Genomic DNA, 18,359 nt, shown 5'->3' with positions numbered 1-18,359 from the left:
AAAGTACGTCATCTAGATTACGAGAGACCTTACCCTCTCCACATCATGAAGAGACAGTTGATACATTATTAACACCCACTTTTCAAACTCAGCTTCGAGACGCTTTATTTCAGCGGGAAAGTTCAGCCTATGCGAATGAACGTAATGAAGCAACGTGATGGATTCACAGCTATACAAGGGAGAAGGGATGAGACCTCGAATCTTACTGGACCATGTGATATGGCTGATGGAAGGAGACTTTTGAACCGATATATACCACCGACAAGGGCTGGAGAGGACTTTAAGATTAACACTCTCATTCAGACTCACATTAAGACTGATATTCAGATTGAGATTCGGAGATTCTGATTCTGATTCTCACGCTTGGAAGATACTCTTACTACGTTTCTACGTCTACACATCGGAGAAGATTTTAACTTAGTTCACTTCGCATCTGAGTATATTCTACTCAAAAGTTACTCTCATTGGGACTTGTTATCTCAATGACGAGAGGTAGTCAACGGGAGACCGGTTCTGACTAGTATAGGGGAGGAGAGCTTTTATTATGAATTTAGCTACGCTACTGTTCCGTAATACGGAAGAATACGAAGGTATTCTCTCCATGAACATAACCCATGGTGGTTTTGCACTTAAAATTAGGACTCATTACGACTTTATGTAAGGAGTACAGTAGGAAGTATTAAGGACAGGAAATGTGGATGTAGGACTGGAATCCAACAACAGATGAGGCAGCCTGTACGAGAGATCCACCCATCTTCAGCTTCAAGACAACAGAGTCTACATTTGGTGAGCTTATGGCATAAGTTACTGCAAGTCTTCGCGCAACAGTTCATTTTCTTAAAGTTAATTTCATTCACTTTTTCTTTTGCTTCCGTAAGTTCAGATTTCGTTAATACGCCGTTACGTCACGTTTTTCATCTCAATAAATAGCTATTTTAATTTGTATTTTATGAAATTATTATTAATGATCCTTAAATTCCAAGGTAGTGTACTTAATGATTTGTGTTCCGTTCACCCCACCCCTGGGAGTTTTTGAGTCTCATTACATATTTTTATTTATTATTATTATTATTATTATTATTATTATTAATTATCTACTTTTGTTTTCAAGCCATAAGCTTGAAGACTGGCGCCCTTGGGATACGGTTTCTGGAGAAACAACGACATATCATTTATTTATTTTAATATTAAAGTGACCCGCCACGTTATAAATTTGTCATACATCTGTGGGCAAAGTGGGTACGTCACAAACTCTTTTACGGAGTGAAATGTTTGTACGTGTATAAATTAATACCTTATTCAATTTTCTTTTCCGCACGTTTGGGGTATTTTTAAATTCACCCTGCCATAGAACGTGTGCAGTAAAATGACTAATATTTGTTTCACAACATCCGAAATACATCACGTTGTCGCTCCTTCGAAAACAAGTGATGCCTCAATATTGCATGCGGAACATTTGTAAGGAGAAAAGGTATGGCACTCGCGGGCCGCCTGGTATATTGGGGCAGTTGGGGTCGAACTATGTCCTGTTCAAATTTTCCAAGTACGAGTTCTTAGTCTGGTTAGGATGATAAATGAAGATATCGGAACAAAAATTACAATGTTACAGCAATCGGATCATATTATTTAATGCTATATTAACAATAACTATAATCAACATTAAGCGATCCATACTTTGCAAGTTTCATACAAGTTATTGTCTCCTGAAAAGTAATTCAAGTGCCAAGATTGGAAACAGGAATCAAATTTTATCTTAGAACAAATCCTAATTTAATAGCGATACTAGTTCATGAGAAAATACGTTGTGCTTTTAGGTGTAGTACCGTTTCTTTGCAATGTCTGAAGTCACAAGCATGAGCACCTCTTTGCACTTCTTGGGATTGCCTTTCATGTATTGCAGACTATTCTATAATATTCAAAATGGAAATTGTAATACCAAGAATAAAGTGATCGTTTGTGTTGTTATGGAAATATGGAACGGTGCTACGAAGGTACTAAACGATACGATTTCAGGAAATACAACTGCTTTTACAGCATATGACCGGTCGCGGACGAACCTCCAGCATTCGGAACATACTGGAGATTTCAGCTAGTCTGCAGCACATCTTCGTCTATCCGGAGTAAATGAAATGTCAGTGTATACAAAAACTGGCTTGTGTGATTTTCACACCGAAGTCTTCAACTGCGATGTATAAGGAGAGAGTGGTGTTGATGAATCAAGAGTTCAAAGAGGGTTTTACAACATTCATGTGAAAATTATTATGCTTTTTTTTTTAATCGGTACGGAATTATTTACTATCAGCTCCTTGCACAGAGTCGACAACATCTTGAAGCCGACACGAGAAATTACACCTGCATATTCAACAGAATACGCTAAAATTCAATATAATATTCTTAACATTTTGCAACACTTCTACCTGAAAAATCTTCATATTTCATGTACTTCCATATATCTCCTATCACAATGTTCTGACAAATTTCCCACCATTCAATATTTTTTTACTTAGTTTTTGTTCCAACAAATGTATACGTTATGGAATTCCCTTGTTGTAGTTCACATATTTCCGATATACGATTTTACATTAAATCTGTTTACGTTTTTGTTCAGGAAATAGTCATATAAATGTATCAGTAACTTGTGTGTAAAAATATTCGTATAGTAGGGAATGCGTTCAGTCACTCAGATAAAATAAAAAATGAAAAAATAAAACAATGAGCGCATGATATTGTATGTTCCTCACATTTAATATTTTATCAGGCTTAATTTTAATGATTATCAAAATAAAATTCACCTCCCATGCAGATACAAACATCGTAGATACCCACAAAAACCATTATATCTATAGGTACATTCGTTTCTGAGAAAAGTGGAACTGGAAGGAACTTTTACGATACAATGCACTCATTCTTTTCATAAGCGAATGTACATTTTTTCCACGGTAGTACGGAATCCGCTGGTAGGAGGAGGAATGATGCAACCTTACTTTAAATTGTAAACTAAAAACGAGATATTCAAATTAAATTTTCAGAAAAATAGTAAAAGCAGTATTTCCTTTCTTGTTCTGCATTTAACGTCACGCTAACTCACCGTTTTCCGGAGACGATGGGATTGGAAAGTTAGCGGCCATGCCAAAATAAGATAGACCTCCTGACTAAGAAACCAAGTAGACTCTTGTACGAAAGAATTAGCATCCTACTTCGCATATCTTGTTCCGTGCTATGGTGTTTCGTATTCAAATATTTCTTGTCTTACTCTTTAATATAAATTTGTCCAATAAACACTTTAGATACTTACAGGTAAGTATAGTGGCAAGCAGCGCTTGGTGCAATTTGTAGCGAATATTATCATTTAAACTCGTCGTAAAAGCTTCGAAGTGCATACTTTTGTTGCCCAAGTATAGAGAAATCCCAGTGCATAGAGTAGCAAAGAAATCTCCATGACCGAGCTCGATAGCTGCAGTCGCTTAAGTGCGGCCAGTATCTAGTATTCGGAAGGTAGTGGGTTCGAACCCCACTGTCAGCAGCCCTGAAGATGGTTTTCCGTGGTTTCCCATTTTCACACCAGGCAAATGCTGGGGCTGTACCTTAATTAAGGCCACGGCCGCTTCCTTCCCAGTCCTAGCCTTTTCCTGTCCCATCGTCGCCGTAAGACCTACCTGTGTCGGTGCGACGTTAAGCCAATAGCAAAAAAAAATAATCTCCATGATAATGTACTCCTTCCTTTCGGATGTGCTTGTACTGTATTCGGGGACTTAGAGAAATTTTCATATGATCATTTTTTGTGTCAAGAAATGCACAGTTCCGACAAGTGTCTGGTATGAAAATGGGAAACCGCAGTAAGTCGTCTTCAGGTGGGTTGACAACGGGGTTCGAATCGATCATCTCCCGAAGAATGATTAAAGCTACATGAAGTAGCCAATTTATGTAAATTATAATTTTCGTCCGCACATGCCAGTAACCGCCTTGTTTTAACATTAATTTCATGAGCATAGAATTTAACCCGATTAATGAAAAGAATGGTCTATTAAACTTATTTAAATTGTTCCATAACAACAAGAATTTTGCGTTTATACAGCGTACATCACTGCACTGTTCTATTAAAAAGTGAGCGCAATGCATTAGTATTGCCCCTATCTTTCTTCTTTCGACCACATACTGTTCACCTGTATTTTCATTTTCATTGCCGAATTTCGTTTAGGTGGTAAACGAGAATATAAGCAGGCTACTTTTTCTAGGCATTAAACTGAAATGGGAAAGTGTCCTTTTGCAAACTGACCTTCCATTCTTTCGCATTTACTTCAGTGCTATCGAATTTCAAGTTATTATTTACCCACAACACCTTAAAGTTTGCCCACCTGCATTTACATAGCAGCGCTAAGGTCATGGGCCGAAGCAAGCTTCTTGAGCTCAAAACCTACGAGGGTCGTATCAAAAGTATGGTTAAAGGTACTGGACATATTTCTCCAAAATACGACATTCAATTAAAATACGCTAATATGCATTATGTTCCGTGGTTGCCACATTACGTTATAACGTAGTAGGCATGGTAATTGAGACACCTGTCTTAACGTAACACTAGTTTAACGACGATTGTTACATAGAATTTAATATTCAGGGAGTTCAATGTGCTTTTTTTATAGTTGCCATCAAATCATCATTCCTCTAATGCTTGTGATCCTTCAGATCAAGAAAAGGTTAAATAGGTTACATGTGCATGCCATATTTCTCCAGCATTCAATATTATGTTAACGTAATATTATGCCTCATGATTGTTACATTAGCTTTCAACATCGTGACCATGGTGATTGGGACATCTGTCTAAGCGTAAGATTAGTTTTCATATGCCCTTCGCATTAAAATTTGTGTCCAGGGATTTCAGGAGCCTCCGTGGCTCAGGCGTTAGCGCGCCGGCCTCTCACCGCTAGGTTCCGTGGTTCAAATCCCGGTCACTCCAAGTGAGATTTGTGCTGGACAAAGCGGAGGCGGGACAGGTTTTACTCCGGGTACTTCAGTTTTCCCTGTCATCTTCCATTCCAGCAACACTCTATCCAATATCATTTCATTTCATTTCATCTGTCATTCATTAATCATAGCCCCAGAGGTATGCAACAGGATTCGGCAGCCGGCACAATTCCTATCCTTGCCGCTAGATAGGGCTTCATTCATTTATTGCTGACCCAGTCAAATGACTGGAAACAGGCTGTGGATTTTCATTTTCCAGGGAGTTCAGCCAGATTTTGACAACTGCCATTTTGTCCTTATTAGTCTGAAGCTTCTGACCAGTGAAATGTCCCCTCCGGAGCAGGAAAAAGATAAACTATGTAGATTGTGTCGATTGCCACGCCGGGGGAGCGGGCTACAGCCCCCCCCCCCCCCGCCTCCGTTAAAAAACTGTAAGATGTTGTCAACTACATCGTAGGTACCATGTGAAGGTTAAAGAAATGCTCCGATACCACTCCACAACTGTACACTTGTCAACTATTTTTGTAGAGAGCTGTGTACTAAACAGTATTTCATTTTAGTAAAGAACACGAATGCCATTGCCTCCCGTGACAACACAGGTTTATCAGACACGCATTCAGCAAGCAGGTGGTTGCGATGACCATCATTAGCTCCTAAACCAGCATTCCAGAATGCAATCATAAAGGAGGATTTTCATCTGCTTATTTAAACTACTATTTCTAGTTCCGTCAGTTTACTCAACGTGAACAGGATCATATTCGAGGCGATACTCGCTCCGCAGCGCACTTGGTAATAAAAATAATAATTTCGTGTGGCTATTTCTAGCCGAGTGCAGCCCTTGTAAGGCAGACCCTCCGATGAGGGTGGGCGTCATCTGCCATGTGTAGGTAACTGCGTGTTATTGTGGTGGAGGATAGTGTTATGTGTGCTGTAACTTATGAGTTGCAGGGATGCTGGGGACAGCACAAACACCCAACTCTCGGGCCACTGGAATTAACCAATGAAGGTTAAAATTCCCGATCCGACTGGGAATCGAACCCGGGATCCTCCGGACTGAAGGCCAGTACGCTGACCATTCAGCCAACGAGTCGGACAGAGCACTTGGTTACACAATGGCTTTCAATACTCAACGTTGCGGGATCGAATGCCGGCGTAATGCTTGACATTTAAGAGTGAGCACATTTTCAAGTGCGTTAAGAAATCCTCTTCAGGGAAAAATTCCTGTCCTCTAGCGTTTCTTAAATCCTATTACAACTGCAGGAACATTATTTATCATTAATTAGGGCCGATGACCTTAGATGTTAGGCCCCTTTAAACAACAAGCATCATATCATTAAATCATTATTATTACCAAGCTCGATAGCTGCAGTCGCTTAAGTGCGGCCAGTATCCAGTAATCGGGAGATAATGGGTTCGAGCCCCACTGTCGGCAACCCTGAAGATGGTTTTCCGTGTTTTCCCATTTTCACACCAGGCAAATGCCGGGGCTGTACCTTAATTAAGGCCATGGCCGCTTCCTTCCAATTCCTAGGCCATTTCTATCCCATTGTCGCCATAAGACATATCTGTGTCGGTGCGACGTAAAGCAAATAGCAGAAAAAATCATTATTATCATTAGTAGTAGCAGCTTAATATTAAACAGTACCAGTTTCTCAGTAATTCACATCCAGCATCAACTGGCAGGGACACTTTATCTTTGTGGAATAGGCCTATAATATTTGTAGTTCACTGAGATATTAAACCGTTCTATTTCGGAATATACTTTCTACGAAAAGAGTAATTGCAAACACATGACGACAGGTAATTTAGTATCTTATTTGAATCTGCGACCATCATGTGTCTTAGAGAGCAAGGGAGCCAGTTGAAAAGAATGAGGCGCGTGGTGCAGAGCTGTTAGACTTTGATGACTCTGTAACTATGGGCTTTCACTTCATTGGGTGTCCAGTACTACTACTAAAAATGTGTTCACTCCTCCCTCGAAGGGCGAGGCGGGCCTTCTAGACGGTGACGCCGTCACTCAGGACGGGATATTTGTATCGGAGGAGATGTGCGGAGAGTCCGGCTCCGTGACTAAATGGTTAGCGTGGCGGCCTTCGGTTCAAGGGGCCCCGGGTTCTATTCCAGGCAGAGTCGGGGATTTTAACCTTAAATGGTTATTTCCACTGGCCCGGGGAAGGGGTGTGTGTGTCGTCTTTAAACAGAAAATGAACGGAGAACAAAGAAAGAATTAGAAAAATAAGAAAAACGTATCAGCAAGAATATATATGTTTATGCCCCTATTTATCCCCAAACATATGCAACCAGCTAGGAATGAAATGTGTCTTAGTCCTATCTTGCGCAACATCTTACAGCAATTTTATGTGCAGTCAGTCGGACATAGACTTCCCCGCACAATGCAAAAACGGTACTAGAGGCAGTAAGTGAGGCCCATCTCAAAAACACTGTACTATTTTATGTAGAGTGGAGTCCAATACTCCAGTCATTTTTACGAAATGTTACTGTACTGTACAAACCATAGCCACTCCTATAGCTGTCGGTAGAGAATTTCGCACCTGATTGGTTCAAGAGGCCATTTTCTTTCGACAGAAAAGGGTGGCCACGGTGTCATAGAAAACGTGATAGGTTAGAACCTATTACAGACATGTGGATTCACCGCCATTTTGTATAGTCTCGTCACATCCAAATTGATAGAAACGCGTTTTTCACAGTATTTTTTATTCTGTGGCACGCTAATTCTGTACAGCAGATGTGATAGCTTACGCCATGTAATTACTACCGTTACAGCGTTCAATTAAGTTGTAAAAATGGACCATAAGGCTGTAACACATCCGTAAATTTACGAAGCGAGAACTTCCGCTCCCCTCGTGAATACAGAGTTGTAAGAGCTACGCGTTCAGGCATTCAAGCAACAAGTAGCTGCCCGGAATTAGCCGTGTTAGATGTACATGTATAAGCTACAGCGAGCAGTGAGGATTCGAAACTTTATTGAGTCTTGCCTATTTTAATTATTATTTTGTACTCTTCTAGGTATCTTTACGAAGACTTGATTTTTCTGAAGTCTCGCGTATTCTTCTAAGGAAGTTATAACAAACAGACATAATAATTATCGGCACGTAAACACCGACTACGGACAAATTCATTGTTAATACCATTTGAAACATAAATCTGGATTCATTTAACCCAGTACAGTAATAGGTACACTAGTCCAGGATACTGCCCGGCGATAGAGGTGGGATCCTTCGCTGAATCCGAGGGAAAAACCAACCCTGGAGGGTAAACAGATTAAGTCATACGTACACACTCTACTCCAAGGGAATGGTTGAAACTCTCTGGGCTTAAGAGAGACATGATTCTTTAGCACACTGTGGTGTTTGCAGCAAGGTAAACCTGTTTGCACATTCGAGTTCAGAACTTGTAACATACAACATCAGTTTCGAAGCTATAGCGTAGACTATTCCATTCGTACAGAGATACGAGACCTATTCTTCGTCGCCTGGAGTGGCCTAAATGGTAATAATCGCAGCCAGCATGTGATTTTTCTGACGGATTCAGAGTTTCCAATCTAGGTACGAGGTTTTAATTTTAACTTTTGTACTCTTAAGGTATTCGTAGTTAAGGTTTAACTTCCTTAAGTCCCAAAAGTCACGTTTTACCTTCAGAAAGAAAGCATACATCGGAAAGGAATAAATACATGCGATTTTTATATGGCAAATGGCTACAACGAATGAAGCGCACTGCAGTTATTGTCAGCATTATGAAAAATCCATTCAACCGAGCTACTGCGCACGTTCGACTCGAAGAACGACTGTAATTCATACGTAGGGCACATGAAACAGCAAATAGTAATCTTTACAGCAAAGTGCAGACAGGTTTCACCATATACGCTGTAGCAAGCAAGAATGACTCACCTCTACCGTACTCACATATGCATTAACGAAGGAGGTGGTCATTTTGGACATTTCCTTCATTAATCGAATGGCCATACACAAGCCCATTGCACTTCTGTCGGCAATAGCGCATTATATTGCAAATAGCTCTTTTAAAAGCTACTTAGAAATGAACATAACAGAACAACTGCAACATGACAACTGATTATGATTTAGATTTGCCTTCAACAACGCGACTCAAATGAACATTTAACAACGAAGTAAAATATCGTCCTCGAACCTCCGACTAACGAGCACCGCATTTCTCCTCTAACTTCGGGCACGCTCGGCTATCACGACCTGTCGTTCTACAGCGTTATATCAACACTAATTCTAGGCATTCAGCCATCAAATTCTCTGTATATGAACTTTCTGTGATACAGAATTTTCACGATTCTTTACAATTATTCGGCATTTTATCGTTAATGCTGATTTCGTTGACACGAATAAACGAATTATAGAAAGCGTAGTAAGACCAGACATCGCTGTGAGTAGCCAAGGTCAAAGTTTTTAAGTTAGATTATAATCAACAGGTTACATAAATCTGACTGAATAGGGGCAGCTGTACCACTCGGTATATAAACCAAGAGAAGGTGAGAGTGTTGGCGGCCAGTAAGAACTGTCCCGGCATTCGCTTTAGTGCAGGAGAATGGAGAACCACGGAAAACCATTCCCAGGAGAGCAGACGGTGGGGACCAGCACCTCACCGTCTTCCGAACACAGAGGCGTAGAGCCACGGTAGAGCCGTGGCCACCCCTCCTCTGCTCAGTTGGCCGGTCGGAGTGCAGAGTTGTCGGACTACGGAACAGTCGTGGCAACTTGTGGGCCGAGACCCACTCTGCATCCACTGACCTTGTCCGGTAGAGCATTACTGCGACGTTAAACAGATTCAAATCAACTGTTGCACCTGCCCTGCGTAAGCGGAAGTTGTATGGACGCCGTGACAACGGTGGACGTTCCGGATGATTGAATATACTGACCAACAGAAATCGAAGAACCCTGACACCTGAACATGACGTAATAAAGAAGGTGTAATGGTTCATACAAGCACTTAAATCTGTGGGACTCAAGTTCTTGATTATTCTATGTATTATTCTAATTAAGGTACTTTCTTTGTATTTAACTGTTCTGAAGTAAACAGTGAAGATGGCAGATACAATTTTTGTTACGATGTAATCCTATTCCTGTCGGGCTTTGTGGTTGAGAGGGCCCTGGATTCGATTTCCGGCCGGACTGGAGAACTTAACCGCATCTAGTTAACTCCTATTGCTCGGGGACTGGGTGATTGTGCTCGTCTTAATACACATATTCATTTACATACAATACATCAGACTAGAAACCACCAGAAAAACATGCAACAGTGAGGACATCCGGGATTGGCGTCAGGTAAAGCATCCGGCCGTAAAACTGAGCCAGATCCATACAATGAGCAGTCGAATTCCGCGGACCAAAATTTTCGTAATCTAATGTGACATCTGTTGGCCCTGTAAGAAATGCTCGTCCACGGTCATGACTATTGCTGCTATCCAATGTCCACTACGATGAAGTTCCCACATACACGCTGCTGTTAGTTCTACCCGAAAGAGAATACAAGCTCTTCCAAAGCTCACCGACCTACGGAAGTCCACTGTCACCAGTGGTGGATAAGTACTTCATGGAGCATTTTGCGGATTAGACTCTTTCCTCGGCGTCTGTCTACCGGTAATTTGGTGGAGGTGTGTTGATGATACGTCATGTGTGGTGTGGATAGAAGGTCCGTAGAAACTTCACCACTCTCTAGACCACCTAAATCTGCAGCATCCTTCAACTAAATCTGCGATGGAGATGGAGTCGAATGGGTGTTTACCTTTCTTGGATCTTCTGTTAAAAAACAAGCCGGACGGCACACTGTCTACCGCAAGCCTACCCATGAAAATCGCTATCTCCTCACAGATTCTCACCTCCTTCCACACAGAAACAGGATAACACCGATGCACAGATTTATAGAGTCCTGCATCCAGAGAGAATAATAATAAAACCTCATCTCATATGCACAACACCGTCGAACGAATTGCTAAGATCCTCCGAAAGCACAGTACAAAAACAGGCTTTGCATCGTCAAAGAAACTGGTCACAGTTAGGTGAAAACAGGGGAAAACTGTCCCCTCTATTACAACCTGGGGTGTACCAAATTCCCTGCACTTGCGGCAAGGTATGTATTGGCCAGATATGCCGGTCCATTAGTACTCACATCAAGGAACAGCAAAGAAAATCCACCTCGACCGGTCAGATAAGTCAGCAATAGCTAAACATGCCCTATCGTTGGGTCATGACGTCGTGTCAAAAAATGTTCGAGTTGTTATCCACACGTCATAGAGGAAGCGGTGGAAATACGTAAAATTCCTAATACCGGGCGAGTTGGCCGTGCGCGTAGAGGCGCGCGGCTGTGAGCTTGCATCCGGGAGATAGTAGGTTCGAATCCCACTATCGGCAGCCCTGAAGATGGTTTTCCGTGGTTTCCCATTTTCATACCAGGCAAATGCTGGGGCTGTACCTTAATTAAGGCCACGGCCGCTTCCTTCCAACTCCTAGGCCTTTCCTATCCTATCGTCGCCATAAGACCTATCTGTGTCGGTGCGACGTAAAAGCCCCTAGCAAAAAAAAAAAAAAAATTCCTAATAACTTCAACAGACTGGATAACAAGTGAGCAATACCTGATTGCCAGCCATTAAAGACTGGTTAGGTAGTTATCTCCCCTGTTATTCACTGTGTGTATTTCGTTTCGGTATTTACCATATTCGTACTCGCCTCAATACAGATGTTTCACTCAGTGTGTCATATAAATTATATAGGTTAAATTTTTAATAGTGGCTATTATTTATTTTGTAGGTACGTAGCATACGTACAAGGTTCTAGGTTTTACAGGCCTTCGATGTGGTTACCGCCGTTGCGTACCTGTTCCCAGTGACATAGAGTCTCTGCCTAATCCCTGGATTGTGAGAAGAGAGCGATTAATTGCCCGCAGAACGACTCAACTTTTCGGAGGCGAATCTCACGGAGCGAGCCTTTCATCTCTAGGATGAGGTCGAAGTCGCAGGGGCTTAAAAATCTGGAGAGTGTCGTAGGTGATAGAGCACTTCCTAGCTCTAGCGACAGAATAAAACAGACACCACTCCTGCTCCATGCGCACTTGCATTGTCGTGTAGAACGATGATTGTGTTATATATAATGTGTAGTCGTTTTCTTCTTGGCGCAGCTCGCAGACTGGTTTGTATAAACAAACAGTAGTACTCCGCATTAACAGTCTGCATCCTTCAAATACGTTTAATGGGCAATTGGAATCGGGGGAGTTTGTTGCCGTAGTGCAGTGAAACGGCTTTCAAACACCACACTTCTTGTGACAACTTTAAGGCATTTCCAGGCAAGTTTTCCGTTTCCATCTAAAACTGTATCGAATTCAATGCTTCTCAAAAATATTCCAAATCTGTAAATCAGCAAAATACCCCCGCTTTGATTACGAAATTAAGAAGAATCACCACGCACCAGTATTAGGAATGACTCCAAGGGTTTGTAATAAACCGTCTACACCGTTGCAATAATTATCTGAGGCATTCTTTGGTTGAAAAATACTGAATGTAATTATCTTCACGATGTTGAAATATACTAACCCTTGTTTCCTTGTCCAGTACATTACACCTTTATACTCGTGATCTCAGCAGCTCAGTATGACTTTTGGATAGATTAAGGTCCCTAGCCGGGTCGTTTAGCTCCTCTTGTGAGATCACATCGCGTTCACTGAATTTGCAAGGATTGATGTTCGTCTTCCCACAATTCTTCTTCTTCTTCATAATCGTGTTCTAAAACATAAGATTCAGTGGGAAGAAGAACAGGAAAACACGGACAACGTGCAACAGGCCACATCGGCGATGGAGAATTGGGATAACCGACTGATTTCTTGCTCTATGCATAGAAACCTACTATTTTGGTGACATAGAAGTAACAATCCTTTAAATAATCCTACTGTTTCCTCAAAATTATTGGTACAGCAAAAGGCACGGATGTACGAGAACCTCGAAGCCACTGGCAAAACTTGTTTGCACATGAAACACAGCAAAGATGAGGTGCCCATTTCTTGTCTTGATCACTAACACCGCACCCAAACTACAGGTGATAAGATATATTTATACGGGGCGTAATGCACTTTCTTTGATGCTTTGCAGTGCACTCGCCACGTATGTAACAGAGATTTCGGGGGCATTTGGACATTTACGTGACATGTTTACAAGTTACCTTTTCATTTATGAATGTATTATACATGCACCGCAGAATAGAAATCACCTTGAATGTACACCACGAACACAACTGAACGACAATCACTCAAATACGCACAACACACAGTTCATTTTACAGCAAGAAAGCCAACATTGAGTCAGGACTGTTATGTAGTAGCTTTCAATTGTTATCATTTGTTGAATAATACACTGTTGACTACTTGATGGGGTAAAACTACAGTTACAATGGACAGGGTGACAACTTAAGAACAGACTGAGGAACCTGTCCCTGCTCACAATGATTATATTCCTGAATTAAGTGTAAATAATTATTTTGGGCCAGCTAATTGCTTTTGAGAACAAAAATCATTGCTGACCAGTGCTATTTACTTTCCTACAAAATATTTTTTGATTCTTCGTCCTTTTTTTCCCCTCTATGTATGTTTAACTTTCACGCCAGGAGTAATGGCCGTACGTTGGAAATCGAGTGCTAGGTATGAAATGTTCCGATATTCTACGCTACAATATGTTACCACATTGATTCATAAGCCCGTAATACGATGCAAAGCATACAGGCAACCTATCTGAAGACAGAAGGCCATAAACAGTTTAACAAAATCAGGTAGAAAACTACGACGCGTTATTTTCAATTACTTGCCTGAGGAAAGGAAGGAAGTTGATGGCACCTGCCACACCGATTAATTTGGTGCCTTCTTCTTGAGTGTTGGCCAGCCAGCGCCACACAGGATCATTCTCCTCCCATGTCTTACCGAACACTAGCGAACTGATCGCATTTCCCATGCTGTCGAGGAGCACAAGAGATGGGTCCATGGGTTCCTCACATAATTTCCTCAATCTCTGGAACAAATAAAGTGAAAGACAGGATTATATAGTGACTCGTCAATATAGACCGATGTGTACAAGGGTCACTCAGACGTAATACATTAATGCATTTGTCTCACGCCAAAATATTTTAGTATCACCAGTCAATGACATTTTCCCTTATACAAACTTACCAAGTAGAGTAATTAGCTTTACAACGAAGGATTCTAATCAACGAGCAGTTCAGCACATTCACGAGATGTGACGATTGTAACTAACGTACCGCAGTCGATAGTAGACGTTTGCTAAACCAAATTTTGGTTATAATACATTTCAACAATCAGTCTGACCTACCAAGTACATTCTCTTATTTATTGAAGATAAGTGATGATATTTTGTACCTGATATTCTATTACTTCCTGCCTGAGACCAAATATTTATTCTCGAGGCTCATTCACACCAAGGATATCCTACAACAAATTCTTTCTTACCAAGCCATTTTTACAATCATCTGGGAACGGTACTAATTAATTAATATTAAGCCCAGCTTTACGACCGGATGCCATTACTGACGCTAACCCAATGAGGAGGAATGTTCTAACTATTGCGTGTCTCTGTGGTGGCACAACTAATTATTTTCTATAGGCCCTACTTATAAACATCTCTCTCTCTCTCTAAATTTCAAACACACACGAAAGCACGAAAGAAATAACTGACCATGCTACTGCAGGAAAATATATTGAGGACGTCGCTTAGGGTGGATCAGAATTATTTTCCGATGAAGAAGAAGCGTAGAAGGGAGGTGGGGCGTCTAACACAAAGGATAATTTAGCCAAGGTAACTGTCACCATACTCCATCACTGAATCTCAGAAGTAACTCTGACCACTAATGATGACGTGTTGCTAGCAAGGCATTACCTCTTACTTTTAATACTCAATGTGGAAATCTCTTATTAGACATGTACTGTAAGCCCTTCTGAACAAATATTGATGACAGTTGGAGTGTGAGTACCTGTATTCCACTGTAGCCACCAAAAACGAGGACGTCACTGAGTCAGAAAATCAACTGTTTCGTACAATAACTCACGAATGTCACCGACAAATTATTTTCTTCGACATTTAATCTTGCACATTGCACTAACTATTAAATATTTACTCATGTGTTCGACAGAGAGGGTTTATCTCCTCAAATTCAGCCGTAAATTTAGTACCAAGAGTTGTGCCTACCAGTAGAAATATTCATGCTACGATAAGCAGAAGCCAGCTGTATGCGAGTAACTCACGGCTATACTTGATCTTAGCGTGAAAACGGAAATACTGGGATTGTGCTCAAGTGCAAGTTCTAGGGCTCATTTGCTATTGGCTACGCCGTGATGTTCGTGTAGATGTAAGCTTGCATACGTGAGAAGATGGATTCGAACCCAACCATTGGCAGCTCGGAAGAGGGTTTTTCGAGGTTTCCCATTTTCACACCAAGCAAATGCCTTTTTATACTTACACCTTGTTGCACTAAATCATGGAGAACGTCACAGCCAGGAGACGTTGTCACCGGCTTCTCACCAGGTTTCCCATGGTTCAAATCCCGCAACGTGCAAGTGGTGGAATTTTTGAAAGGCAAAATTACATCCCCATGGTTTGAATTGCAAACCCATGCATGCAATGCACGAAAATAAGAAAATCTCGTGCTTCGCGTTTGAAGCGGTGTTCATGCTGGGCAACCTAAATATTTTTCTGCGTGTTTTGGAAACCATCCTCTACACTTGCCATCGATGAACAGATCTCAAAACCTTACACATCCCAAAGTCCAAAAATAAAATAATACGTTTATTACGATGAATTTAAAAAATGGCTCTATTTTTATTTCTAAAACGATGACCAAGTGGCTATACTGTTAACATGTTGTTCTCTCTCTTGTAGCCACTTGTGTGTGGCGCTAAACACTTTGAATGGCAAGTATTAGAGCACTGCAATGAATGTTTTTCACTCGCTCATACTCGTTTGAAGGTCCGGGTCTCGAACGTGTTTCGCCCGAAGAGAGAGCGCTTGAAACTCCACAAGTGTCCAAAAGTTAAGCATAATCACTAAACGAAGCCATACCGCCTGATAGGAATGTCAGACGGATTGCTGAACAAACGGAAGCTGAATCACACACACCATATGTCATGCAACTTGCCCAAAAAACCGTGTCAGAAAGGGTCTGATAGCTAAGGTACACCTTTGACAACAACTAACAGAATTCGGCATTGTCTTCCACAACAAAATATGCTGTTAATAGGGTGTATGGTTATCCCTAATGGCCACACATGCTTCGCAGCGACGTGGCATGCTCTCTATCAGATGGTCCAAGAGCTCTTGTGGCAGTCGATCCCATTTCTCCGAAAGGGCAATGTGAAGGTCTTGGAGGGTCCTTAGTGGAGGCCGACGGGATGCAATTCGTCTCCCCAATGCATCCCAGGCATGTTCTATAGGATTCAGATCCGCAGAACTCGCTGGCCAGTCCATGCGATGAATGTCTTCCCCAGCCAGAAATTTATCCACCAGAGCAGCGCGGTGCGGTCGGGCATTATCTTCCATTAAGAGGAAGTCTGGATCAGCCGCACCTGTGAAAAGTCGAACATGTGGTCTCAGTACCTCATCCCTGTATCTCCGAGCGTTAACAGTGTTCCTCGGACCACCCATGAAGATGTGCAGGTGCGTACGGCCATTGTTGAACATGATGCCGCCCCACAGCATGACGCCACCACCTCCATACTGGTCCCGTTCAACGAAGTTCCTGTGGTTGTATCAGCAACCCAGTTCTCTCAATATTAATGTGCAAATGGAATCGTTCTGCACACTGAAGCGGGATTTATCTGTGAAGAGCACATGCCTCCATTCATTCATGGTCCAGTTTCGATGTTGACGGCTCCACAGTAAACGGGCCCGTCTCTGTTCTGGAGTGAGCGGGAAGCACACCGCTGGACGTCGGGCAAACAGCCCTGCTGTTCTGAGCCTCCAGTACACAGTTTTCCGGGAAACGGCAACCCCTGAGACGGCTGCAAGCTCCGTCGACTATTGTCTTCCAGGTGCACTTCGATTTCGTCGAGCGATTAAGGCGAGATGTCGGTCCTCTTGTGGGGTGGTTACCCTTGGTCGACCTGGTACTGGCCTACGAATAACATCTTCTGTGTCTCGAAATCGTCTCCAAAGCCTGGAAATGACACTTTGTGGCACATTCAACGATACGGCGACTTCGGACTCTGTCTGGCCTGCTTCCAGGCGGCCGAGTACTTTACCCTGCAAAACGAGGTCCAAATGGCGTCGTTGTGCCATTATCTTGTCCGGTTCACCACGAGGCTACACTCCGCACACAATAACAGGGCAAACATGACTGAGGGAATATGGGGCACAGGCACTGGCTGTGTTTACCTTGCGTTTACGGCGCTAGCCAAAGCAGGGAACACTCCTTTCCTATACAGAGCGAACACGTAAGGTTGGTAGGTGCATATGTCGTGCGATTTGCGGTCTATTTCCTATTGCCCTGCTTACTCGTAACTTATGCTTAACATTTGGACACTAGTGTATATTGACGGGCGAACTATACTCGCGAGAAGGGCAATCGTAGGAAACAACAGGCAATCACTTGAACTTGTTTTAGCAAGCGATAAAATAATACTATAATACTCATGTTTGTTCTGATTTGTATTTTTATTACTTATATTTTATACGTGGTGCCATCTTCGTATTGCAAACACTGAATCAATGAAAATTAAACAGTTAACATTAAATATAATTATCATTTTAAACAATATATTCTGATAAAATATAATTAGTACATGAATTACAACTCCGAGCAACGAAATAAAGTAGTAAATGGTGTTCTTTCTGTCTACTTAATTTAATGCCTTATATATTGTTTGTCTATGTATTTTTTAAATATATATCTTTATTCTCGTAAATTAGACCGAACGTAAATTAAATTATATCTTGAGGTAAAAAATAAGAATGGTATAGAATAAATATATTTTTTAAATAATTTGCTTTACGTCGCACCGACACAGATAGGTCTTATAGCGACGATGAGATAGGAAAGGTCAAGGAGTGGGAAGGAAGCGACGGTGGCCTTACTTTAAGTACATCCCCCAGAGTTTGCCTGGTGTGAAAATGGGAAACCACGGAAAATCATCTTCAGGGCTACCGACAGTTCGGTAAAAACCCGCTATCTCCCGAATGGAAGCTTACAGTTAGGTAACTCAAACCAGGCAGCCTATCGTTCGGTAAATGCAAAATTAAACTATTAACCTAACGTAAGAAAAACGAGTGAAAGCAAGAAATGTATATAACGATGTACAGAATGATCATTGCGTTATGGATTCTATTTCTGTATTTAGTGTTTCAGATTAGTAGTATAATACAGGGA

At 41.6% G+C, this 18,359-nt stretch overlaps 1 protein-coding gene across 4 annotated transcripts in view; it reads right to left on the bottom strand.

The window, feature by feature from the left end:
* Positions 1-18,359, bottom strand: part of phtm (phantom) — a 486,877-nt gene that overhangs the window by 89,999 nt on the left and 378,519 nt on the right. For all 4 annotated transcript variants that reach the window (XM_067139510.2, XM_067139509.2, XM_067139508.2 and 1 more), the window contains one exon: positions 13,797-13,996. In XM_067139510.2, the coding sequence (XP_066995611.2) occupies positions 13,797-13,996 (200 nt within the window). The remainder of the gene's footprint in view (positions 1-13,796; positions 13,997-18,359) is intronic.

This window comes from Anabrus simplex, chromosome 2 (genome assembly GCF_040414725.1).
Source record: "Anabrus simplex isolate iqAnaSimp1 chromosome 2, ASM4041472v1, whole genome shotgun sequence".
Taxonomy (NCBI): domain Eukaryota; kingdom Metazoa; phylum Arthropoda; class Insecta; order Orthoptera; family Tettigoniidae; genus Anabrus; species Anabrus simplex.
The sequence above is the reverse complement of the archived record's forward strand: the minus strand, read 5'-3'. Positions and strand labels throughout refer to the sequence as shown.